Source organism: Natrix helvetica (genome assembly GCF_964273705.1).
Source record: "Natrix helvetica genome assembly, chromosome: 4".
NCBI classification, from domain to species: domain Eukaryota; kingdom Metazoa; phylum Chordata; class Lepidosauria; order Squamata; family Natricidae; genus Natrix; species Natrix helvetica.
Window position 1 is genome coordinate 154701464 of NC_138550.1, and position 26955 is coordinate 154728418.

General features: G+C 40.1%; 1 protein-coding gene across 1 annotated transcript in view; it reads right to left on the reverse strand.

Annotated features, from left to right (window-relative positions):
- TAF2 (TATA-box binding protein associated factor 2) overlaps positions 1 to 26955 on the reverse strand; it is a gene marked incomplete at its 5' end in the record, with an annotated part of 87036 nt that overhangs the window by 44252 nt on the left and 15829 nt on the right. Inside the window, 10 exons of the mRNA XM_081953231.1 lie at positions 1673 to 1783; positions 2958 to 3098; positions 8586 to 8838; positions 11743 to 11808; positions 12476 to 12585; positions 14386 to 14500; positions 17170 to 17324; positions 19014 to 19149; positions 22198 to 22283; positions 24107 to 24206. Of these exons, the coding sequence (XP_081809357.1) occupies positions 1673 to 1783; positions 2958 to 3098; positions 8586 to 8838; positions 11743 to 11808; positions 12476 to 12585; positions 14386 to 14500; positions 17170 to 17324; positions 19014 to 19149; positions 22198 to 22283; positions 24107 to 24206 (1273 nt within the window). The remainder of the gene's footprint in view (positions 1 to 1672; positions 1784 to 2957; positions 3099 to 8585; positions 8839 to 11742; positions 11809 to 12475; positions 12586 to 14385; positions 14501 to 17169; positions 17325 to 19013; positions 19150 to 22197; positions 22284 to 24106; positions 24207 to 26955) is intronic.

The following is a 26955-nucleotide window of genomic DNA, read 5'->3' on the forward strand; positions in this document are numbered from 1 at the left end:
TAGTGACTAGACTTTGATTCCAGACTCAGAATCTAGGAAAAGTTTGGTGTTTTGTCAGTTTTCTCCAGTCTGGGTACACTCCAAGTCTGCAAACTTCAAATGCCAGTAATGGCTGACTGGCCAAGGAAGTTTGTGAATTGTTGTACACACCACTTAGAAGGTGCTGTAACTGAAAAGGACTGGGAGACCAATAAAGGGTATTTACAGCTCAGGATTGAAATGAGAGGTTCTTGGTGCTCTCTGAGTTTGCTTGTTTTCTTACAGATGTTTCATTATCCAAACTAGGTAACATCATCAGGGCTAGTCAATGCACTGCTAATCTGTGCATAATCATCAAAGGCCTCTCAAAGATTGGATGAGTCTCTCCACGCTAAGTTTTATTTCTTCAATCAGAATACTTTGCCCCACGATTTCTAAGGCTTGCAATCTAACTGTAATTTGGACTGCTTAGCCGTTGCAGCCAAGCCTAGAGCAGGAGGATATCACAAAGGTAACTCAGTACCTGGTTGGATTAATGAAATGCATCTACAAAAAGTCACTATTAAAGAACACTCAGAAAGAGAATGATTAAGTGGCATTAGGCACCAAGAGCTCCATACCACCTATGCCAGTGATGGCTAACCTTTTCTGGACCGAGTGCCCAAAGCATGTGCATGACCGAACCTCCCAAAATGCAATGTGTGTGGCCCTGTGCATGTGCCCCGCACATGTGCTCCCGTCTCCCAGACATGCACTCCGTCCCCTGCACATGCGTGCACGTGCCCCGGTCCGGCGCAGCAGAGACCCAAAGACTAGATGGCTTCCGGGAGGCGTGTGAGCATGCATGGCAGAGCTGAGCTGGGGCAATGGCTGGCGTGCCCACAGAGAGGGTGCTGTGTGCCACCTCTGCCATGCATGCCGGTTTGCCATCACGGACCTATGCTATGGGTCCTGCACTGGATGTTAATTAAAAGTGTTAATGGCCTTACTTCTTGATTGCTTGTTGATACTTGGAAATTACAGGGCCATTTATGACCTTTTAACTCTGAACTTTGGCTAAACTTATTTCCCCTCCTAGAGGTATCTACGTTCTCATTTTCTTGAAGTTCGACATTCCATCTACCCCATGCATCCCACACCTGTGCAAAAGATCCTGTTGTTCCTGCATTCAATGGTATGTGTATACAAAATCTGTGTGGACCTGCACATATATTATACTGTAAATAACTATCTCTTCCAATCAAATTCTGCCTACCTTGTATTTCATCCTGAAAGGAGGTGAGGAACATCCCCAACCTATGTGAGATGAAGGGAATGAGGACCAAAAATGGCCCTCCTTGATGGTAGCCTTCATGTTATGAAGCAACTTTTACCCTTTGGGGGCCCCCAATCTACTAGACTTTTGTAAAACAGTTAAGCTTGGTTGCTAATGGGAGTTGTGAACTGCCTTTATATCATGATCTATTTTTATGACTTTGCGTTTTATTTACTGCATTTCTATTCGTTGATTCCTGAGAACAATTTTGATATACAGTGGAAAAGAATTGTATACATTTTTCCATAAATAAATAGGTTATGGTCACTTATATGTTCCACAAAAATAAGCATTTGTCTGTCTTGTAATTGTCTTGTAACATAAAATCAATAGTCATGAGGTTAAAAAAAAGTCTGTTTAATTTAAACAACTTCTTACCTTGTTTTTTCTGTTGTCATTGTACTTGATCAGGTCTAAAATGAACATTAAAACCTCCTTAGGACAGAGATTGTGAACATCTCTTAGCAAGGCCATTGCAACTGGCATTGTCTGTGGGGGTGGAAAAGTAATTGTCACAGATCAAATTTTAGTTAAATCATAAGACTGTACAACTTCATTCCGCCTTCCACATGGTATTCGTTATTTGATTTCCCTCCCCAATAGTAAGATTAGTGTCGTACAAAATCCCCAAATAAAATTACTCATGTCTCATAGTCCCCACTCTGAAGAAGCATAGGTGTGAGACTACATTTAAAAATTGATTTGTAGGATCAGAGCAGATTCTTCCTTGAGTACACTATTTACCGATATTGGCCAGGCAGATGGATTACTATTTCCTGATAAACAAAATATTTTCGGAAACGGAAGTTTTGTACATCTATTATAGCTTTTTTCTGGTATTTGTTCAATTGTACAATGGCTATTGCTAAATGAAATGTATTAACTAAATTGTACATGGTACAAATATAGCAATATATTCCATCCCTGCTTCCCAGTTTACAGCAGGAAATGATAAAGAACCCTAGCCGTGCAATTAAGCAGCTATGAGAATGTACCAAATTAAAGATAAAGGTTCCCCTTTTATATATGTGCTAATTGTTCCTGACTCTAGGGGGCGGTGCTCATCTCTGTTTCAAAGATGAAGAACCAGCACTGTCCGAAGACGTCTCCATGGTCATGTGGCCGGCATGACTAAATGCCAAAGGTGCACGGAACGCTGTTACCTTCCCACCCAAAAGATGGTTCCTATTTTTCTACTTGCATTTTTACATGCTTTCGAACTGCTAGGTTGGCAGAAGCTGGGACAAGTAATGGGAGCTCACTCCGTTATGCGGCGCTAGGGATTCAAACCGGCGAACTGCTGATCTTTCTGATCAACAAGCTCAGCGTCTTAGCCACTGAGCCACTCTTACCAAATTAGCCAAGCACAAAAAGGTCGGATACAAACCACAAACAAGTTGTCCAAACGTATCTAATTAAATGTATTTCTGCTGACCTTTGGGCAGACAATTTAATAAATCAATGATTACCATTTTTCCCGAAGGATATTTTGTTTTTCATTGCAAATCCCTTATGATGATAACAAATGTATCACAAATAACAGCAACTGCTTTTCTTTTTCCCCCTCATGTTATTGAAATCCACTCTTGAACCAAACTCTACAGTGGAAAGCTGCTGTGTTCAGAAAAATCAAATAAGATAAATTCCTTTTTTTTTTCTTTACCTTTTGCAGAAAGTAGCTCTGAAAGTTCATGAAGTTATTGGTTTTCACAATATTTGGACAACTTTTACAACAGAACATTCGAGTGAAGAGAGACTTCATGGCTGGTGGTCCCGTCCATGTACTCACCATGAAATTTGCAATCTGTATAATTAGGAGAGAGCAAAAGAAGCCACATTACTAACAACATTGCAAAGCTTGGTCTATTGCTAGCTCTGAGTGCCAACTTCTCTTTTCATCGTATTTTATTTCCAGCTTGTGGGGAAAAAGAAAATATAAGAGGTTTTTGTAAATGAATATTCCTTATTGTTTAAAGGGGGAATAGCCTTTCAATTAGCATTTTTCATATCTTCCCACTCTCACATTTGCCAGCTAAATAATTCATGTGTATCTGACATGGAATCCTTGAACGGGAAGGGACAGGGAGGAGAGCGAGATTGTACCATTAGTTCAAAGCACTGAGGGTCCCAATGGTGCTTTTTCAAGAGGCAACTGGACTTTCTGGTTTTTCTTTGAAGACGTTTTGCTTCTCATCCAAGAAGCTTCTTCAGCTCTGACTCCCCCGCCATCCAGAGCTGAAGAAGCTTCTTGGATGAGAAGCAAAACATCTTCAAAGAAAAACCAGAAAGGCCCGTTGCCTCTTTAAAAAGTAACATTGGGACAACCAGGACCTGGATGACTGAGAATCTCCATAGACCTAAAGCACTGACGCATGCAAAAGGTTTTGCATTTATGTATGCGATCACCAAGAATGTAGTAGTCTCAAAGGTGCCTTTTCAAATTGCAAAAGCTGATCACAGCTGATCTAGCTTAAGAGAAAGAAGGACCAGGGGAGACATGATAGCAGTGTTCCAATATCTCAGGGGTTGCCACAAAGAAGAGGGAGTCAAGCTATTCTCCAAGGCACCTGAGGACAGAACAAGAAGCAATGGGTGGAAACTAATCAAGGAGAGAAGCAACTTAGAACTGAGGAGAAACTTCCTGACAGTTAGAACAATTAATCAGTGGAACAGCTTGCCTCCAGAAGTTGTGAATGCCCCAACACTGGAAGTCTTTAAGAAGATGTTGGATAGCCATCTGTCTGAAACGGTATAGGGTTTCCTGCCTAGGCAGGGGGTTAGACTAGAAGACCTCCAAGGTCCCTTCCAACTCTACTATTGTATTGTATTGTATTGTACATGAGCCCGGGACACTGCAACCACCATAAATACATGCCAGTTGCCAAGATTTTGACCACGTGACTATAGGGATGATGCATCGGTCGTTAAGTGTGAAAAACGGTCATAAATCACCTTTTTTCAGTGCCGTTGTAACTTTGAACAGTCACTAAATGAATGTTGTAAGTCGAAAACTACCCACAGAGGGGTGAGAAACTATCCATGCATTAGGTAGCGTATTTATAGATTTGGTTTACAAATTATGTTCAAACCCCAAGGATAATATTTGAAATGACAAAGAAGCTGCCAGCCATGCGCTGCCTGGTATATTATGGGGGCTAGGTCACGCCATGTCTTGTGGGATAAATATTGAGCTGCTTCATTCTTGCCTGTGCAAATTTTCAGTCATCCAGGTCATGGTTGTCTCAAAGGTCCTTTTTCAAAAGGCAACTGGACTATTTTTTTTTCCTTGAGGAGGAAGAAGAAGACATCTTGCTTCTCATCCAAGAAGCTTCATTGGTTCTGGCAGGATGGTGATGGGCTATGGAAGGATTAGTTTTGACAGGATTGGGGAAGGGTGGTTTTCACAGAGCTAACCCCTCCATAGCCCCCTCCATCCTGCTAGAAACAATGAAGCTTCTTAGATGAGAAGTGAAACGTCTTCTTCTTCTTCCTCAAGGAAAAATACAGTCCAGTTGCCTTTTGAAAAAGCACCTTTGAGACAATGATGGCCTAGATGACTGAGAATCTTCACAGACAAAAATAAAACAGCTCAAAATTTATTCCACATGACATGGCGTGACCAGCAAAAAAAAAAAAAAATCTGTACTTTTCGGAGCATAAGACGCACCTTGGTTATTGGGGAGAAAAATAGGGGGGGGGGGGGAAATCTGCCTACCAGGTATTCATCTCGCTAGCATCCTTAAGTGTGGTCAGCTTCAGGACATACGTTTTCTGGTTTTGAGCACACGTGCGCATGCTATATATCCCCTGGTTGGGGATAAAAAACAGCTTCTAAAGCACAGCTGGTATTTCAAGAGAGAAGCAATGAGAAAAGCAGGAGAAGCGCAGAAGATGGCTTCATTTGCTAGCGCCTCATTAGGGCTGAAAAAAAAGCTTCTAAAGCACAGCTGATCATTGGAGAGAGAAGCAATAAGAAAAGCGATCGCTTCACTCGCTAGCGCCTCATTAGGGCTGAAAAACAGCTTCTAAAGCTGATCATCGGAGGGAGCAGCAATGAGAAAAGCCGACAAAGCACGGAAGATCGCTTCACTCGCTAGCACCTCATTAGGGCTGGAAAAAAGCTTCAAAAAAAAAAAAAAAAAAGCTACATTCGGAGTATAAGACGCACCAAAATTGTCAGCCTCTTTTTTGGGGAAGTGCGTCTTATACTCCGAAAAATACAGTATGTATCTCAAGCAAGGCATGGTTGGCAGCTTCTTTGTCATTTCAAATATTGCCACTGAGTAATCCTTGGGGTTTGAACATAATTTGTAAACCAAATCTATAAATATGCTCCTTAAAGCATGGATAGTTTCTCACCCCTCTGTGGGTAGTTTTCAATTTACAACCGTTCACTTAGTGACTGTTCAAAGTTACAACGGCACTGAAAAAAGTGATTTATGACCGTTTTTCACACGTAACAACCGTTGCAGCATCCCCATAGTCAAGTGGTCAAAATCTTGGCAACTGGCGTGTATTTATGATGGTTGCAGTTCCCCGGGCTCATGTGATCAGCTTTTGCGATCTGCTCACAAGCAAAGTTAATGGAAGATCCAGATTCACTTAACAACCATGTTATGAAATTAAGAACTGCAGTGATTCACTTAACAACTAGGGCAAGATGGGCTCCATCATGGTCATAAGGCGAGGACTGCCTGTAATGTAAATACATTATAATCTCAGTCGATATTTCAGTCAAGGAGAGAGTTTCTACCTGTGGATCATGTGTCACTGATCATTTCCCACAATCAATGTCTGGATTTAATTATTTTCCTCCCATCTATGTTTCAGTAATGCCTTCCCCACTTTACAAAAGGCACATATTCAATCTTGAATATGAAAAGAATATCAAAAGAATATCAAAAGAAGCTAGTCATGGAAGAGGCATCAGCATTACTGATTTCCTCAACGTATCCTGCCAATAACCTCAGCGAAAATTTCAACCATGCCTCTGCCACCCGGAGAGTACAAGATCACCCACGGAGAAAGACAATGCGGAATTCAGAATCCTGCCAGTTCCAGCTGGAAAACAGACATGGCAGTAAACCACAGTTAACAGCTGGTCTATTTGCCCCACCTTCTGAACCAGGACAACTATTTTAACAGCTAGTAAATGACTGAACCCTACTCTATTTGGGAACCCAGTACCCAATGCAAAAGGATGCTTTTCTTTAAGCAAAGCCTCATCAAAAAAGGTAGCAAAATAGTTCTCTTTTACCTAATGACTAGAACAGGGATTGGCAACCTTAAACACTCAAAGAGCCATTTGGACCCATTTCCCACAGAAAAGAAAACACCGGAAGCCACAAAGGTCCTAATGAGAAGCTCCCCATTCAATTCTGGAGCTGACAGGAAGTCCTGTTCCCCCACCATAGAGTCTCCTCCTATACAGTGTACTTTTTCCTCTACCTGTCCTAGCCGAAAGCCCTATCAATTGTAGAGTCGACTGGAAAACCCACCCCTTGCCATAGAGTCTCCTCCTGGCGTGCCGTGCTCCCCACCCCCCTTAAGTGGAAGCTCCTCTCTAAATTGTGGCACCAACCGGCAACAGGGAGCCGCAGCAGAGGGATGAAAGAGCCACATGTGGCTCCAGAGCTGTGGGTTGCTGACCCCTGGACTAGAAGGATGTTACAGCCAGACAGTTGTGTTAAAGTACCTTCTTCCACTTGGTCATGTTGGCAGGTATGTATGCCAGGATAAACTTCACTGCCGATTCCTATTGTACCCTAATAGCACATCAGATAGTGGTGCTGTCCTTTGTGTTTTAATGTCAGTCAAAAGATGGGTCAATGGTTGTTAAATCAATGGTTGTTAAATTTAGGACTACTTGTAGAATCGACTTTAACAGTAGCCAATGGTTCCCAAAAAGTTAATGCCAAAGTAGCTTGTTCTCAGAAGCTTCGCATGAAGTGATAAGTTGAGGTACAGAATATTATAGAAACATGCAAGTAATGAATTAAACAAAAATACAGGAGACCAAAGAACGTGCCTGGGTACTTCATATTCACCTTTGCTCCAATTTCAGCTAACTAGTGGGTACTTTATATGTACTCAAGGCATAATGTGGGCACTTTTGATACTAAGCATTTTTAATTTAAAAAAAAAACTTGCAAAAATTTAGAATAGCTGATAGTTTGCAAAATGATGCAGGAGAATGCACAAATTTTCTCTAATTTCTCTATCTCACAAGAGTTGGCTATTTATTTTCTTTTTTCTTTTTTTTTTGACGATGAGCTGATGCCATCTAGTGGTGTTTGAATACATCAGTAGCTAGGGACCTTACATGAAACCCTGACCCATGTATAGTTTTCAAACTAATGATAGATGTCTCCTTCTTCTATTAACTTGCACAGAAATGGATAGACTAACGTTAGAATTAAAAAAATAAAAAACAAAGGAGAGACAGAACATTATGACACATGGAACAGATTTTATCAATGGTTGGAACCACAAGGTGGGAGTCGGAACACGACAAAATTAGGCTAAGTAGACCTGGAATGAGATATTTTATATGTATTAGAATGAATACGTTGGTCAAAAATAATTGTACAAGACTAGCACTGTGTAAGTAGTATACATATGTTATATATGTAAGTAGTATATATGTTATTTGTCTTTCACTTTGGTTTCTAAGGGGGATCAAATGCCAGGATGGTCACACTGTGTTCAATATGTACCGTATTTTTCGGGGTATAAGACGCACCTTTTTTCTCAAAAAAAGGGTGAAAATCTGGGTGCGTCTTATACACTGAATACAGCATTTTTGGCCTCCTAAAACCCTGCCCCCTTCACCAAAATGGCCGTACATAGCTTTTAGGAGGCTCCCAGAGTGCTCCTGGGGACTGGGGAAGGCAGAAATGAGCAAAAAATGCCTGTTTTTTGCTCGTTTTTGACCCCTCCCCAGCCCCCAGGAGCATTCTATAAGCCTCCTAAAGGCTATGCATGCCTTTTTGACAAAAATAACCCGGGCCCGTTTTCATGAAAAATGAGCCGTTTTTGGGAGGTCTGCAGAGTGCAAAACTTTTTTTTTTAATTTGCCTCTTCAAAATCTTGGTGTATCTTACATTCCAGTGCATCTTATACTCCAAAAAATACTAAATAAAAAAATATATTAAAACCCGAAGTAATGACAGATGGATAAAAATGTTTTTCCTGGTTTTCTGCAGCTGCATCACACCTCACCTTTAGCAGGCTGCTCAGACTTAAAAGAACCTGCATTGGTATCTGACAGAACCAGGTGGCCACTTCTTACCTTTGCAAGACAGAAGCAAGCCATTATCCTCACTCGGTAGAAGCACTGCTCTTGTTCGAGAATATCAGTCAGCGCAAGCCGGGATGCCGGCGTGGGGAACTTCTGAAGAGCCAAAATGGATTCCTCTTGCGCAACCACATCTCTCTCGTAGCGCAGTTGGTATTGCCACATGAAGTCTGCCTGTTCAAATTCCACCTTCCTCAAAACCGACATATCTGGATCTATTCTTATCCAGAGTAAAGGGGAATCGGCACTGGGAGAAAAGGATCAAAACTTAGGTCAGGGCTGCAAATAAATTCAATAAACATTATTTTTTCTTCTTTTTCTCGATTGTGGCGTCTTTGATATTTTCAGCATGAAAATCGGCAGCCCATTCAGGATAGTGAGTTCTGTGCTTAATAAATCTTTACCTGGAACGCAATTTTTAGTGCAAAGAACATTGCAACTCCACAATCAATATACTTGAAAATAATCACAAGCAAACACAGCAGAAAAAATCTATATTGTCTCATTCCAGTTCCTACTGATTGCTTGGTGAATTATATGGCATCAAATTTTCCCAATGTGAGTTCTCTGGAGGGTAGCAAAGAAACTAAGTCACAACTTCATACACAAATGTTGGGGCTGTCATAATTCAAGTATACAATATTAGGATTTGGCAACTGAAGAACAGCTTATGACTTACACATTTTATTACACATTATACCTCTCTCTCATGTTTTCTTCTTTATATTCTGGTTTTCTAGTACCTACTGATTGTCATGAGATGGAAGCTAACAAGGTACAATTTGACTCTTTGAACTTTTAAGACGTGCTTTACAAATCCACTTTAAATGCTGTTTAGAAGTTTAAGCTTGCTAATTCAAGGGTCATATAAAATATAGCTAATTAAAACTAAGATCATGCACAACACTAAATTGTGATTTTAAAAATATTACTGAGCAATTTCTCTCCCTCTCTGCCAAATAATAAAGGGTATTAAGTTTATAAAATAGGAAAGAGTATGCATTTAATATATTTCACATGGCTGCTTCAACCTCTTTATACTCCAAGTAAGAAAGAATGCAGCGAAGAATGCACAAGTGGCTAGAAAACAGAAGTCAAGATAGAAAATAGAGAATACAAATATATGGAGATATAAATAATGAATACTATTATAAGTGTTAATACTATCTTTGTTAAATTATAGGACAAGATTTTAATGAGAGGAAGGCAATGCAGAAGGGAGAATTATAAAAGCTAAGAAGGAAAGTCGATAGAGAAAGCTGTAAAATTACTGTATATTGTTATGTATATTCTGTGTTTTGTTTTGTCTTATTGTGTTTTATTTCTTTGCTGTGTCTTCCTTATTGTTTTTAAAGATCAAAACATTTAATAAAAAATATTTTTTAAAAAATAAAATAAAAATAAAGATAAACATATTGAAATTCGCCTTATGATGAAAAATGAAAACCCTATGTTGATTTTAGTAATTTCACGGGATTTCCCATATCTCGGCTTGAGCTAAGACTTAAATAAAACACTCAATGGGTGCATAGATGCTCTATCAACTATGCTGCCATATAGTTAAACTGTGATTAGGTTCTATTTTGTTATCCACAAATTGTTATGTATTAGAAAACAAATAAATAATATATATCAACTGATAAAAAAAAGAAAAGAAAGAATGCAGTAATAGGCCCTTTGCCTGCCTCTTAGGAAGCGGTGGGTTCCGGCTGCTGCTACTGCCAGTTTGCTCAGGGATGCGCATTGCGTAAGCACGTGCTTGATGAGCGCTGTGCATGCATGCACAGTGTTTTTAAAATGCTTCTGCGCATGCGCAGAACCAAAATCCAAGATGGCAGTGCCTACAGCGCCAATACAACCGCTTCAGGGACGCGGCAGGCTGAGTTACTACCTACTCGTCCAAACAGGTCCGAACCAGTAGGAACCCACCTCTGCTCTTAAGTTATTATATGAACATGTTTGGTGAGGTAATTATTTCATGCCACATAACAAAATTCAACAGAGTTCCTAGACATTTTGAACACCTCAATTTCTACTTATGTAAGTAAGCACTGTTATAAAACAGTTCCTGCCCTCCACAAACCAGGGTGGATAAAAATCTATGGCTTTTAAAAAGAAAAAATCAAAATAATTGGATTTTTTAAAAAATTAAATTTATTTTAATAAAATGCTTTTGGAGTAAAAATCTATCTAAAGATAGTTTTCTATTTAAGATATATTAATAATTTAGTTTACTCAGCATGAAATGGAGCTTAGTTATGTAGCATGAGGTGTATATTCGGCCATATTTACATCTTTGGTAAACTCAATTCAATGAATCCAAGCTCTGCAAGCTGAGATAACGTGCGCTGCACTGATGCATTCACACAATTTCACAGTAAGATTTTAGGAGATAAATCGTGAAACAAAGTTCAGGAATATTCCTTTAGCCTATTGTTTTGCAAATCTATGTACACTACAAACTGTACGATTGTTTGAAGAGAAACGCATCTGTACCACCAGGCTCTAAATGTGAGGAGGAAAGGCAAGCAGGAAAAATGAAAGTGAAACTTTCTAAGCAGCTTATAAATATATTAAAGAGCACCTGTCATTTCAGTTCCATCATGGCAGGGCCTGTTAGGGGGCAGCCACTCACCTGCTGCCCGCCATGTCCCTCACCTTGTTGTGTCATTGCCACATCACCAGCAGTCCCATTAAAGTGAATGGGACTGTTGGTGAGTCACCAGTGGGTCAGAGGAGCCGCTGTGGGACAGAGGTGACAGCTGCTCTTTAAAAATTATGATTTAAATCAAGCCTTTTTACTAGTGATTTAAATCATTAAATCGTTCCAAAAGTGCCTGTATTCCGAACACTCCCTTCAATCCAGAGGTGTCAGAATGCACAATTGTAGAAAGGAAAAGTCCCTGCACAAGTGATTAGTACCTCCTCTTTTTTTCCCCCACATTTTTTTTTATTTTTAAACATAAAAGACAACTTTAAAAAAAATTTCATCCATTACATACAGCATGTCATTTGGTTACAAGTGTTTTTGCATCCGTATTTTCGATTACATATACAATCACAGATTGTACCTCCTCTTTTTGATATATATTGGAAAATGCTGTATGGAGAAGATTTTCAAATACTCTGTATCTTTCATAAGTTTACTTACTCCATGGCAGAAAGATCCATGTCCACTTCCTCTCCATTCATCAATGGGATTTTTTTCTTCTTATTGCTGCATAAAAACCAGCAAGAGATGCATAGTAAAATCAGATTTTCTTTGGTTAAAGAAAAGAATAAATCATGGTTAAACAAAGGATAGAGCAGCTTATGATTAGATTGTTAATCAAGCTGGGCATTCTGACATATTTTTGCTGATTCTTATTTCTGTGGCAATTGTTTATTTTTTCTCCCACCTACTTCATTGCATAGTTGCTATATATATATATATTGCAATAGTTTTTATTGGGCTGCAAATAGTTCATACTGTCTGGATACCCAGAATACTGTTATATAACATTTTGATCTCTAAAAGGGAGACAGAAATGCGTATTAGTAACCAACACCTTCTTATAACTAAAATTCTTTTGAGTTGTTAAGTGTGGAAGAGTGGATTGTATTTATCCTGCTGACCCAGATCAAACTGGAGACATCAATGCTGTGTTAACCGTTTTTGCAACATATTAATATAAATATTTAAAATAGTGTTAATATAAATAATATTAACATTTGTGTTTCCCACGTGAAGCGTTTTCATATTGCCCTGTTTATACTGGACAATGCAGCATCGCCACGGTTTTGAGACTTTTGATAAATAATAACAAAATCATTAAAAACAATTTATGGCAGTCACTTCAGGTAGGCATTTTATAAGGAACTTCCATAGGTGGTAAAAGCCCTACCGTCTGCTCTTTGAATGACAGGGTATATCATGCTTGAGGCTGTTTTCTTCTATTTGAAGTGTGTGGTTGAAAGATCCGTCAAGCTCCTGCACTGTCACTTTAAGCGGGCCCTTGAAAAAGATGCATCGTTATCAAGTACCAGCAGTCATAATGATCTATGACAGCCTCAGTTGCATTTCCACTGATACCCTTCTCACCTTCACAGAGTAGAAGAAACAGACTCGGTCATTGTCACTTAAGAGGGCTTTAAAGGTTTGAACTTGAACATGTTTACTGCTGAATCCCATATTTTATTTATTTACCCTGACAGCTATTTCTTGCTGAAAAAAGCTTTATTATTTTACCCACGAACCCCATTATTTTACATGTTAAAAAGAAGGCCTTTAGCTCATATTTTTACATTCAAATCACACACGAAATAGCCAGAACTTAAATGAATTCAACATTTACGCGTACGTTTTACTTCAGTATTGAGCAAAAATTTAGCTGAAGGGAACGGAAAGAATTATATTTCAAATTGTATTTCGCAGCCAAAAGGCCTAAAAGCAAATGACAAATAAATCTAAACTTGGCGTTAGATAAAACACCTAAACAAGTAAAATCCAAATGAGGAAAAAGTATGCAAAAAATTTACTTGCAGATAAAAATCCCAAGACTGCAGTGCCCAGATTTTTAACTATGGCTATAAAAATGGGACTTTTAGTAACAAATCAATGAGTTGCAATTTTATTTATTAACTATTTTACTTGTAAAAACGTTTTATCTAATACCAAGTTTAGATTATATTTGTAACTTGCTTATAGGCCCCTAGGCCATAAATAAAATTGGAAGCATTATATAAAACCTGGATAAAATCCAATGTAACACATGCAGCATTCTTCTCATACAAAGAAATATTCAATTGTCTCTTTTTTTCCCTTGTTCCCTAAACCAGGGGTCCCCCAACTCCAGAACCGTACACCGGTACTGGTTCGCCACCCACCAGGAACTAGGCCATGTGAGTGAAGCCCCATTCGCGCATGCGTGAGATCTAGGCAGCACACGAAACCACACACCCCACCCCGTCTATGGAAAAAATGCCCTCCACAGAACCGGTCCGTGGTGCTGAAAAGATTGGGGGCCGCTGTATTAAGCAATATGTCCTCAGCTTTCACCCATTCTTTCAGTGATGTTCAAAATTATGATGGCGCTGAAAAAAAACGGACACAAGACTAGTTCTCAAGGTTCTGGCCATCGCAGCAAACCACGGACATCTGATTACCATTTGTAACCTTCCCTGCCAGCTTTCCACAAACAAAGTCAATGGGGAAGCCAGCAGAGAAGGTCTCATGTCACGACTAGTACTCCCCACTGGCCCTCCCAAGTCCTCATCCCCATCCCCCCATCCCCACACTCTCTTCATGGCATCCTTGCATTCCTTACTTGGAATTCCCCTCTTTTCCTTCTTTAACAACCCACTTATCCAGAGTTTATAGCAGCCACCGGGACTGCCGAGACTGTCATCGCTACCTCAATTCACATGGCATCACATTTTACGATCACATTATTTAGTGACAACAATCACAGTCCCAATCGCTGTCATAAGCCAAGGACTACCTGTATCCTTGACTCTGGAGCATATCTGGAATGGTGATATAGAGAAGAAAGTGAAAGTATTTCACAGGTGGACAAGAAAAAAAAAGGATATAGGCTGAGAGCTTAATAAATGAAAATGATACTCAACTTTCATTAACAAGAGAGGATAGAAGCATTCAAATTAAGTGGGGGCCATGATTCTGCAGAGAGGGTTCAGGGTAATAAAATAGCTACTTAATTTAATAGGAAGTAGCTTAATACAAAATGAACTATAATGCAGTTTTTAACTATTTTGACAGATTTTAAGGGAAAAAATGGACAAAAAGTAAACTTACCACATATTTCTGCGTCCCAGGAGAGGTATAGTCTTGCTTTATTTCCAATTCGAGTACATTTCGTTTTCGATTAAACGCAAAACTGCCATAAAATTTGACCACACTGCTTTGATCTCTGCAAAAACTCAATAGGAAAAAAAAATCTGGTCCCCTATATATTTTTCAAGTTTTCAGACTTAACTGCAATGCACAAGTTTCGCTTATTTAGAGCTTCAAAGGGTTGGTCTTCCCTGATGAATATGTCAATAACAATAGCAATATATACCACTTTACAGTGCTTTACAGTCCTCGCTAAGCGGTTTAGTTAGCATCTTGCCCTCAACAAACGGGGTCCTCATTTTACTGACCTCGGAAGGAGGGAAGGCTGAGTCAACCTTGAGCCAGTCAGGATTGAACTGCCAAATTGCTGACAGACACCTTTGCATTTCAAATGCTTAGTTCTTCTATGAAATCTGAATCTCAACAGTCCAAATGTAGGTTGATAAAGGAAAGTTAGTTACATGTACAGGTAGTCCTTGGTGAACAGCAGCAATTAGGACCAGAATGTCTGCCGCTAAGTGATGTGATTGTGAAGTGTGATATTATGTGACCATGGACACTTAATGACAGTGATTCCAGCACTTCAAATTGTCACGTTTTAAAATAATAATAATCATACTATCATTAAGTGTGATGTCATGTGGTTACCATTTGTGGATTTCCTGCCAGCCTCCTTATTGATTTGGCTTCTGCAAAGCGGGCAGAACAGGTTGCAAATCAAAATCACCTGATTGGCAATGACATATCCATATATTATAGATCTTAGTAAAATGGTAAGATATGCAGACCTCTTAGATGAAAAAGGAGAACTAAAATCAGTACAAGATCTGAAAGCACAGGGAATAAATACGGAATGGTGGCCCTACCTACAAATTAAAACAAGATTTAAAAAAGATCGGGAACAATACGGAATATATTAGACACAAGTGGAATTAGATAAAATACTACTAGGAACGGGAGGAAAAATGATCACTAGATTATATAATTTTCTTTTAAAATATAAAATGGAGGAAGAGACGGTAAAGGAGACAATGATTGGCTGGGGAAGAAATTTTGGCCACAATATAGAGTTAGAAAAATGGGATAAACTGTGGGAAAGAAATTATAAATTTAGGAAGGCAGCAGCTCACAAAGAAAATCTCTATAAAATGTTTTATAAATGGCATTTGCCTCCAGTGAGATTGGCCAAAATGTACCCAAATTTATCCCCTAATTGTTGGAGATGCAATCACAAGCCTGGAACATTTTATCACATGTGGTGGACGTGCCCCATCACAAGGAAGTACTGGTGCATAATTCGAAAGTGGTTAGAAGAAATTACTGAGTGAAAAATAGAACTCAAACCAGAAGCATTCTTATTAGGACTACTGGATCAAAAAATGGACAAACAATCTCAATACATAATCATACATATACCCACTGTAGCCAGGATTGCCTTCACACAAAATTGGACAAAAATTAATACACCCTCAGATGAAACTACAATCAGGAAAATACTTGAATGTGCAGAAATGGACAAAATGACAATAGAACTAAAAGAAAGAGAAGAATCAGACTTCTATAAAGTATGGAATAAAATGTACAAGTGGCTAGAAATCAGAAGTCAAAACAGGAAATAGAGAATACAAATAGATGGAGATACAAATAATGAATATTACTATAAGTGTTAATATGCTCGTTACATCATAGGACAAGGTTATAGTAATAGGAAGGCAATGCAGAAGGGAGAATTATAAAAGCTAAGCAGGAAAGCTGATATTGAAACTGTAAAATTATATTGTTATGTATGTTCCGTGTTTTGTTTTGTTTTATTGTGTTTTTTTTCCTTGTGTCTTTTTTACTGCTTTTAAAGATTAAAACATTCAATAAAAATTAATTAAAAAAAACAAAATCACATGACTGGATGATACTGTGATGTCATAACTGCAAGCGCCCAGGTTGATCCACATGATCACAGGGACATTGTAGCAGCTACAATGTCGAGTGCCTGTCATAAATCGCCTCATTCAGCTGCGATGTAACTAGAACTATCATTGAATGAATGACTGTTAGTTGAAGACTACTTGAACTTGTGAGCAGTTGCTAAAAAAGGAGTCACTAAACAAGGAGTGAATGGACTGAGATTGACAGAAATTCCGCATTTTAATGATCAAAGATGCTACTTTAGCAAAAACTATCTGTGGTAGCAAGAATGTTGTTGTATTTAATTTTGTGAACCTCATTGTACTCACTAGGTAAAAACTCCAAAGTGGAACTACCAAATAGATTTGCAAGTTTCAAGATCTGTACCAATCATTCCATGCAATTGACTTGCATAGCGATTGTAAAGGACTAGTATGCATTTCCACAAGCGCTTTGGTGTTATGGATAATACCAAAAAATAAACATTAAATGTAGACTGAAGATGACATTTGACTTTGTTATACGAGTGCAATGACAATAAAGCAAATTAATCTGAAATGAAGATTTACAAGAATCCTTGGCTAACGTCTTGAATTTTACTAGAGTTCCTCTGTTTTTCAGAGATATCATACTCCTTCCAAAGTTCTTCCAACTACGATAAAACGTTTAACCATGAAATAAAACCACCGCCAAAATGGGATTGGTCCTTGCAAAAAGAGAGAACGTTTTGAACAATATTACCAAAAATAGTTTTTCATATCTTAGGCTATTTGTTTAGATTGTCCTAAGAACAGTTGTTCTTCACCTTCATATAAGTAGCCCAAAGCACATAGAAAAGGATACACCCATTGCTTAATTAAAGGTTGAATGTCTTTGCCAGACACATTGGAAATGGATTTCAAAAACCCAGATGTAGATACCAGCATCTGACTCCACATATGAGATTGGAACTTCTGAGAAGAAGCAGTGCTAGCTAGACTCAACAATTTGTTGAAAACCTATGGTGAAATTAAGTCAGATTCAGAAAATTGGTCCGTTTCATACATCTTAACAGATTTTTTTAACCGTGAGAAATGCAAATGACAGTAATACAACTGTGTACCTTTTAACAAAAGGGATATTCGAACATTTGGAAACTGAAGATCACATTTGACTCTTCAACATAGAACCCGACCATAAAAAAATGATTTAATTTAATGAATGAAGAATAACTAGCAGGAACGTTTTTCTTATATTTAATTATTTCTGCCTTCTGTCAGTTTCTGCTTTCTGTCATTTAAAAAGTAAACATCTGCAGTAAACTTGGATTCTTTTACTTTGTATTGATAAAAAATAACCAAGTTTAGTACTGCTTTTAAACATTCTATGAAGAATAAAGTGAAGCAGAGAGCATCAGAAACACCAAGTTTCAATATTTCATGAAAACAAAGTTGAACTAAGTATATCGTGTGGATTCAGCTATTGTAAATTATATTTTACGGTTTAATGTTGTGAAAATACAGCCAGTAAGATTATTGAACATAGAGTTCAATTAAATCCTTGCTCAAGACACAAATGGAATCCAAGCTTCAAACCACATCGATTGCATACAATCTCATTATGCCAGCAACTACTTCTTGACGTAAAGATAATTCTGAAGACAGATTAGTGTTAAAATGCATCCTGTTTACAAATCAAAGATAAATAGTGTCATGCTGGATCAGCCTAATGGGAATGTTCCAGCAGCAGCAAACTTCCTGTCTCTGACAGCATGCAAGAGCCCTTCCTAACTGTTTATCACAATTTCTCATATTTAGATTAATGCAGTCTATATTCCAGAATTCCTTTTAGTACATTACTGTTTATACATTCAGTGTCCAATATAAAATCAGAAAAAAATATCCTTCTAAAAGCCTTCAATTTATTCTAAAACTGTTTCCATGGGAAAATAGAATAGACTCCGTTGTTTACATCAACAAGGAGCGCAATGGTTTTGTAAGAGGAGATCTGATTCCAGGCTTTGCTATTGTAGACAGAAAGAGCACATTTCGATGTGTGTACAAAACAACTCAAACTGCAAGGGAATTATTAAAGGGGCAGTCATGCAAAGAAATGATCTTGGTATCTAGCTTCAGAGAAAGACACCAAGGTAACAAAATGCAGAGCTGGGCTAATGACCTGACTATTTTATCTGTAAGAAATAGAATAACTATTCAAACAAATATCAATATGGCAAGTATTTTTCAAGATTTAAGTTTTCTCCTGAGCAAACATTATAAAATGACGAAGATTGTTCTCCCACATTCTGTTCCTAAAGACAATTTTCATCCATTTGTTTAAATTACAATCACAATGCTTATGTTAGTGAAATTTTTCACTCTATACACATACACACACACACACACACAGAAATTTTAGCCAACATCATCTGTTGTAGATTAACCCTTCTTCTTAGTCGGCTTTACTAACCAACTTCAAACCCTGGTTACAGGTCTTATTTAAACAAAGAATCTCAATGTTTTCTTGACTGACAAGGTGTCATAATCTCTCAGCATTAATGGGGAGTATATGTTTGCATAGAATGGAAACAATTTTACAAATGACAAAGAACTGAAATAAATCATTTTAGCACGTTGCAAGTAGAAAAGAAACAAAACACCAATTTTAAAGGAATTAAATATATTTCAATAGAAGAGCCAAATACTTACTTGTAACATAAACTCCATGCTTATTCTGTTTTCTATCAGTCTCATAACTAGGTGGGCCTTGCATTGAAACATGGTGTAATATTCCCAGGATAATGTGTGAGGATGTTTTATCGAAAAGTGTAAATGGGATGCAAGGCTGGAAAAGTAAAGCAGGATAATTTTTCATTCATGGTAAATTTTATATGAAAACTATATATTGCAGCTGAGACTACAACAGAAACAAAAAGGCAGATACTTTCTACTAATTCATGAATTATATTGCATTAACTGTAAACATCTGACTTAAAAACAGAATTCATGTTATTGCAAATTTTATTCACTTCTGAAGAACTTCTAAGGTAAATGTAGGATGTAAAATGAAAATAATAAGTAAAACATTCACATGTTTTTGAAAAAAAAAACAGTAATTTGCTTGTATGTGAATATTACCGTGTTTCCCCAAAAATAAGACAGGGTCTTATATTTTTTTGACCCACGAAATATGGCCTTGGGCTTATTAAAGGGGGAGGGCTTATTATTTTTTCAGGTGCAGGAAGCAGCAAGCCCACCAGCCCCACCCTCTCCGTCCCACCATCTGCTTGCCTGCGGCCACAATTACCCAAGTTCTCCTTGCATCCTGGCCTTCACCTGCCCTGCTTGCTGGCCGTGGAACCAGCTGACTGTGCTGCTCTGGCCTCACGGGGGGGGGGGGGGCTCTTCCTGGCAGAACGAACACACACACACACACACACTCTAAGGCAGTCACATCCCTTCCCTAACTTGCTTTCCAGCTCCATTCCCCACTCCACGTGCAGGACAAGAAAAGTAGACTGTGTGCCTATGGTAAAAAAAATACCAGAAAATACCTTCCAAGTTCTCACAAAAAAAAAATCTCGCGAAGTTGGAAGTAGCCCCACAAACTACTTTTCTTGCCCTGCACATGGCAGTGGGGAATAGAGCAAGAAAGCAGGTTAGTGGAGGGATGTGGCTGCCTTGGGAGGGGGAAGGGTTATGGATCTCCTCCTCTCTCTCACACACACACCCCATCCTTTCCTTGGGAGCTCTGCACAGGCGCAAAGAAGGCTTCAGATAGAGCATTTGGGGGATGTGGGTCTGCGCTGAGATCCCAAGGAAAGAACGATTGCCAGGAAATGGTGGGGGGGATTTTGCCTCTTATCCTGTTCTGAGTCTGTGCTGAGCTTCAGAACATGGTAAGAGGAAGGAAAATCTCCCCTCCACATTTTCAAGCCGTTCGCAAAAATGCCTCATTCCGAGCCTTCAATCCTGCAATCCTGGAATATGCTGAAGGCTCGAAATGGAACCTTTTTGCAAACCGTTTGAAAATATGGAGGGGGATATTCCTGCCTCTCCCCCTGTTCTGAAGGTCACAGACTGAAAACAGGATAAAATCCTCCCTCCCGCATGCCTTCAATCCTGGATAATGTGAAGGCTTGGAATGTGGCGTTTTTCAAGCCTCTTGAAAATGGGGAGGGGGGATTTCGTCTCTTACCCTGTTCTCAGTCTGTGGTAACCTTCAGAACAGAGGGAGAGGCAGGAATATCTCCCTCCCCATTTTCAAGCCATTTGCATAAACGCCCCATTTCGAGCCTTCAATGTAAATATGCAGGTGAGAAGCAACCTCCTGTAGGCATTAAAATCCATACACTTGGGACATCGGAAGAAGCCCTGCGAGGAGATGCTGCTGCCGAAGTGCAGGAAATCTCCCCCCCACCCCACAACCTGCAGATCATCCTTTCAAAGAGGAGTTTCACTAGGATGAAGAGGTGGCTGAAGGCAGCATTTGTGTCGCCTTCATTCTGGTGAAACTCCTCTTTGAAAGGACGATCTGCAGGGGGGGGGGGGGATATTTCCTGCGCTTTGGCAGCAGCATCTCCTCGCATAGCTTCTTCCGATGTCCCAGGTGTATTGATTTCCATGCCTTCTTTTCCTGTTCCGTAGACGGAATTGCCAGCTGTGACTGTCACCATTAGGCAAGGAGGGCATGAGGCATTTGGGTTGTGTTGCTTGACCACCGGCTTCTTTTGCAGCCGCAATTGGCTGCAAAAGCGACCCGAGTTTGCTGGAGGCAGAGGCCTATGTGGCACCCGCGAATCAGCTGTTTTGTGAACGGAGGGCCCAGCTGATCTGATTAAGGGGCCAAGATGCCCTGAGATGAGAGGGGAAGGGAAGGGCTGCCCCCTGTTCTGGCTAAACCCACCCCTTCACTAGGGCTTATTTTCAGGGGAGGGTTTATATTTTTGCCCACCGCGTAAATCTGGCATGGCCTTAGTTTCAGGACATGTCATATTTTCGGGGAAACACGGTATTAGAATAATGATATATGAGCAGTTTTAAAAAGTGCATTGTTATTTCTCTTTATCATCATGCTAAAAATAATGGCTATTCCATCATAATTCATCTCCAAGTATGTGAATTTTATGGAAAGTAACATTTGGAAAAAGGATTCTTCTCGAGAAGACAGAAACTGTTAAGATCACTGTATAAAAGCACTTCAGAGATAGCAATCCTATTGCTGACTTTTACAGCAGTATATAAACAAATCACTAGAATTGCAAAATGTTTAAAACAGCGAACTAATTGTAAAAAGCTAGAACAAAAAACACCAAAGATATAATATACGTACATCAAATGTGTAAGTAGCCTTTAAATCTCAAATCTGATTCTCTGACAAGGGTACTAAAGGACATCAACAATTTTCAGAGGGGCAACTATGTTAATATTTTTCAACTAAAATATGAAGCATCTTGTGGAAGCATAAAAATCAAGAAATTATAGAATAAGCCTTTGTGGATCACGTTTACAAAAAAACTTACAAAAAATGTGTCTTAAGCATTACAAGACCCTTGTTTACTTGCCACAAAACACCACATTCAACTTTCCCCTAATGCTCTAATTAATAAAATAATATTAATAGTTATAAAATAAGTCAAATGTTATTTTCATTTCACCACTGAACCTGTTTCTTTTCACTGGAAAGGTTTTTGAACATATATTCCATTAATACAGTACAATGCAGTATAATACAATTTCACACACAGAGAGACACTAGAGATGTTTGCCAAATAGGCCCTTCACAAGGATTCGCCAATAGAAATAATTTAAGCATTGGATCAATTTCTCATTACTATTCTAATAGGCATATATTAATTGCTCCATAACTCTATCCATTATTTACTAAACGTACTTGTCCTTTTCTTTCCCTCCACCAAAGATTGGATGCAGTAAGACACCACCGGTCTTTAATTCGTACGCCACTATTTTGTCTAGTTCCTGAAATGCAAAAATATATTATACACTTGAGCACGTAGTCACAGTAGTTTTAAGAAAACAACTAGATATAGACAAGATCTTAGCTGGTGTCACAACATGCTACCGTATTTTCGGAGTATGACACTCACTTTTTCCCCCCCTAAAAGAGGGTGAAAATTTGGGTGCCTCTTATACACCAAATGTAGCCCCGCCCACCCACTGGCCCCCACCCTTTGGCCTCTGCCTCCCAGCAATTTATCTCCTTGCAGCAAACCTAGAAAATGGGGCTTGCAGAGGCAGCAATAGGCTATGGCAATTCCTGCAGTCTGAAACAGCTGATCATCGGGAGGCCCTTGCTGAAACTGAAATTGAAAGTGAAATGACTGTTTGCTGCAAGGGGCAAATTGCTGGGAGGCAGAGGCAGATTTTTTTTCCTCTTCTAATCAGGCTGAATTGAAACAGGCTGTTTGCTGTAAGAAGGTAGGTGTTTGCTGTAAGAAGGTAAATCCCTACCGAATGTTCAAATTATTAGACTTATTTTTTATTATTGTTCTAGACAACTTAACAAAATGAAGAAGCTTTTTAAAATAAATGGTTGATCTGAAGAGGCCCAGTGCTATTGTACCTTCTTTTAAATAGCAGAGAATAATGTATACTTCCAGAAAGCCACATCAATTTTAACAGCATCTGTAAAAGTATAATCTGAAACGTAATACCACAAACAGTGTCTTTCGTCTGTACTGTTTACTGTTTGCTGCAAGGAGGCAAATTGCTGGGAGGCAGAGGCAGATATCCCCCCTTTGTTTTCCTCCCCCAAAACTAGGTGCATCTTATACTTCGGAGCATCTTATACTCCGAAAAATACAGTATGTGGGGATGAAAAGCATATTCTTTGAACCTAGCGATCTTTTTGCTTGCTGAAGTGGTGAATATGAACCACAAGGATATACTTATGCTAAACCACATCTGTCCACTAACAGCTGTATTTCAAAATTTAATCTACCTTTATGGCATGGATCCAGGCTACTTGAGAAAACCCACTTACTCTAGCAGAAGGGACATGCTGCGGACCCGTTGGCCAAGAACTGCGGCTGGTAGGATCCAGGAAAATAATCTTTTCTGTCATGGCACCCACTCTTTGGAAGATCATGCCCCTTAAAGTGAACTCCACCCCCAGCCACCTGGCCTTCCGAAAGAGTCTGAAAACCTGGCTCAGCCAACTGACTTGGGCACAGATGGGGACGTCCCATTTTGGAAGTGGCCAGTAGACTAGTAGAAGATCCCACCTCCACCCCACTATACCTGTTGGTTCTTTTATTCGTTTTATTGTTAATTGTAATGTTTTACTCAATGCTTGATATTGCAATGTTTTTAATCTTTTATTTTATATCATTATTTATGTCATTGTAAGCTGCCCAGAGTCGGTCACAGCAGGATGGGTGGCATCCAAGAAGCTTCTTCAGCTCTGACTGGATGGTAGATCCTTCCATTCCCCACCATCCAGTCAGAGCTGAAGAAGCTTCTTGGATGAGAAGCGAAACATCTTCAAAGAAAAACCAGAAAGTCCAGTTGCTTCTTGAAAAAGCACCTTTGGGATAGATTATGTTAACATTTCAGAAAGTTGTGTGTTTGATTCATGGACCACCCAGGCCTTTAATCCATTTTTTTTACAGAATAGTTCCAAAATAGCACATACTGTGCATGTTATTTGTTTCATGGTTTATGTCCCTCTATTTGTGATAACTTTGCTTTAAATATATGAAGACAACCAACAGCTTTGTTGAATTTATCCTCTGGAGATTTAGAGATACTTCCAAAAGTTCTATCCATCGGGATGTATTTACCTCCTTAATCCAGTGACGATATTCATTAACACCAAAGGTTTTCTTCATCCAAAGTCCATAAATATAACCAGAGATTCCCTTTAATACCCACTCATCTGACCTGCAAATAAAAATGAAAAAGACAAAGTATGTTTTGATTCAGAGTAGTCTAAAACTGCTGATGATGATACTTTGCTAGCGCATATACTGTATTTTCACAGCTAAAAACATTAAAGTTACTCTCCAATCTCTCTGCTCTGTGAGTTCTGTAGGCAATCTCTTCTTTGCTGATCCTTTTCTTCCCCTTGCACAGCAGAAAAAAATGGAGAAGAAGGGATTTCAAGAGAGTAGCTGTTGGCATAGCATATGCATGGCTCTCAGACCTGAGCTGCGTGTGATCATAATGAGGTTGCAAAGGTCATAAATAGTTGTAAATTGGCCGTGAAGTTATTTTTTTCAACAACATAATTTGAATGGTCAGTGAACAAGTGGCCAGTAAGTGAGAACTACCTGTACATCAAGGCAATCTGAACTGGCAGGGATGAATTTACAAAAAGAGTAATATGATAAATAGCTCCATAAAAACATTAGCCTAGTGTAGAATAAACCTGCTCTGAATTATTAGCAAAAAGACCAAAAATAAAACAAAAACCAATATAAACTATGTTTTATATAAATTTTTATGGTGTGAGTACACTTGGAATCTGGTGTACTTTCAGTTATACAGCTTGACTTCCACTACTGACCACTTGTTGCTTCAGTAAACACAATCACAAAATTACAACTAGTTCTTTAAGTTTCAACCACGTGCGGCATCCCGGCGGCCACATGATCATGATTTGGGCATTTGCCAACTAGTGTGAACTGGCCCACAGTCACATGATTGTCATTTGTGACCTTTGCAGCCATCTCCTGACCTGCAAACTCAATGGAGAAGCTGGCAAAAGTGGCTGGCGCGTGATGCTAAGTTTAACAACTCATGGTGATACACTTCACGGCTGGAGCCAGAATTGATGTTGTTAGGCAGTTAATAATTAATATAATAATTTAAATTTATTAGCCGCTCCCTTTCCGAAAAGGACTCGGGGCGGCGTACAATGGAGTAAAAAACATATAACATTTACATAAATCCATGACATACATAAGTACAAAGACACACATGTTCGGAGGAGGTTAACAGATACAATACATAGACAATTAAAAACCATTAAAATACCCTAATTACAAAACCCCATGTACAGTCCAAATTCAAAATGTTAAAAAACAGACAGTCAGGAGGAGTACGAGAAAATTACGGTTGAGCCAGGCCAGATAGTTGGAAGAGGTGGGTTTTCAGTTGTACACGGAAGGAGCGGAGATCGGAAGTAATCCTGATGTCCCGGGGGAGGTCATTCCACAGGGCTGGGCCCATCACAGAGAAGGCTCTGCTCCTGGGTGTCGCCCCCCGACACTGTTTGGCGGTCGGCACCCGGAGAAGTCCCTCTCTGTGAGAGCGGATTGGTCGTAGGGATGTGTGGGGCAGGATGCGATCCTGCATGTAACTAGGCCCTGTGCCATGGAGCGCTTTAAAGATCATAATCAAGACCTTGAAACGCACTCGGAAGACCACAGGAAGCCAGTGCAGCTCGCGCAGGAGAGGTGTTACAGGGGAGAATCTAGTCCTCCCCATGATCACCCGCGCGGCCGCGTTATGGACCAACTGTAGTCTCCGAGTGCATCTCAAAGGAAGCCCCATGTAGAGAGCATTGCAGTAGTCCAGGCGAGACGTCACCAGCGCATGGGTGACTGTGCGTAGGGCATCCCGGTCCAATAAGGGGCGCAATTGGCGCATCAGGCGAACCTGATGGAACGCCCCCCTTGCCACGGCTGTTACATGGTCATCCATGGACAGCCGGGCATCCAGGAGGACGCCCAAATTGCGCACCTGTTCCATAGGGGCTAGTTGCACGCCCCCAATGGCCAGAGATGGAAACACCTGGTTGAACCGGGGCGCCGGAAGCCACAGCCACTCCGTCTTGGAAGGGTTGAGTTTCAGTCGGTTGCCATCCATCCAGATCCGTACGGCCTCCAAACACCGGGACATCACTTCGATGGCCTCATTGGGGTGGTTTGGGGTGGAGATGTATAGCTGAGTGTCATCAGCATACAGATGATATCCCACCCCAAAACCACGGATGATCTCGCCCAGCGGTTTCATGTATGTGTTGAACAGGAGAGGCGAGAGTACCGAACCCTGTGGCACTCCACATGTGAGAGGCCTCCGGGTCGATCTCTGCTCCCCTGCCAACACACGTTGCGTCCGGTCAGTGAGGTAGGAGCCAAACCACCGTAACACGGTGCCCCTGACTCCCAACCCCTCCAGCCGGTGCAACAGGATACCATGGTCGATGGTATCGAAAGCCGCCGAGAGGTCTAATAGGACCAGGATAGAGGAACAACCCCTATCTCTGGCCCGCCAGAGATCATCCACCAATGCGACCAAGGCCGTCTCCGTGCTGTGCCCGGGTCGGAAGCCGGACTGGCGCGGGTCTAGATAATCATTTTCCTCCAGGTGGCGTGGGAACTGCTGTGCCACCACACTCTCTACAACCTTCGCTAAAAAAGGAAGGTTGGAGACTGGACGGTAATTGACTAGGTCCGTCGGGTCCAGGGAAGACTTCTTGAGCAGGGGTCTCACCATCGCCTCTTTCAAGGCGGCTGGTAGAGACCCCTCACCCAACGAAGTGTTCACTAGGACCAGGAGCCAGTCACGTGTAACCTCCCAGGATGCCAGTACAAGCCAGGAGGGACACGGGTCCAATAAACATGTGGTGGGTCGCAGACGTCCACGCAACCTGTCCAAATCCTCGATGGCAACCGAATCAAACTCC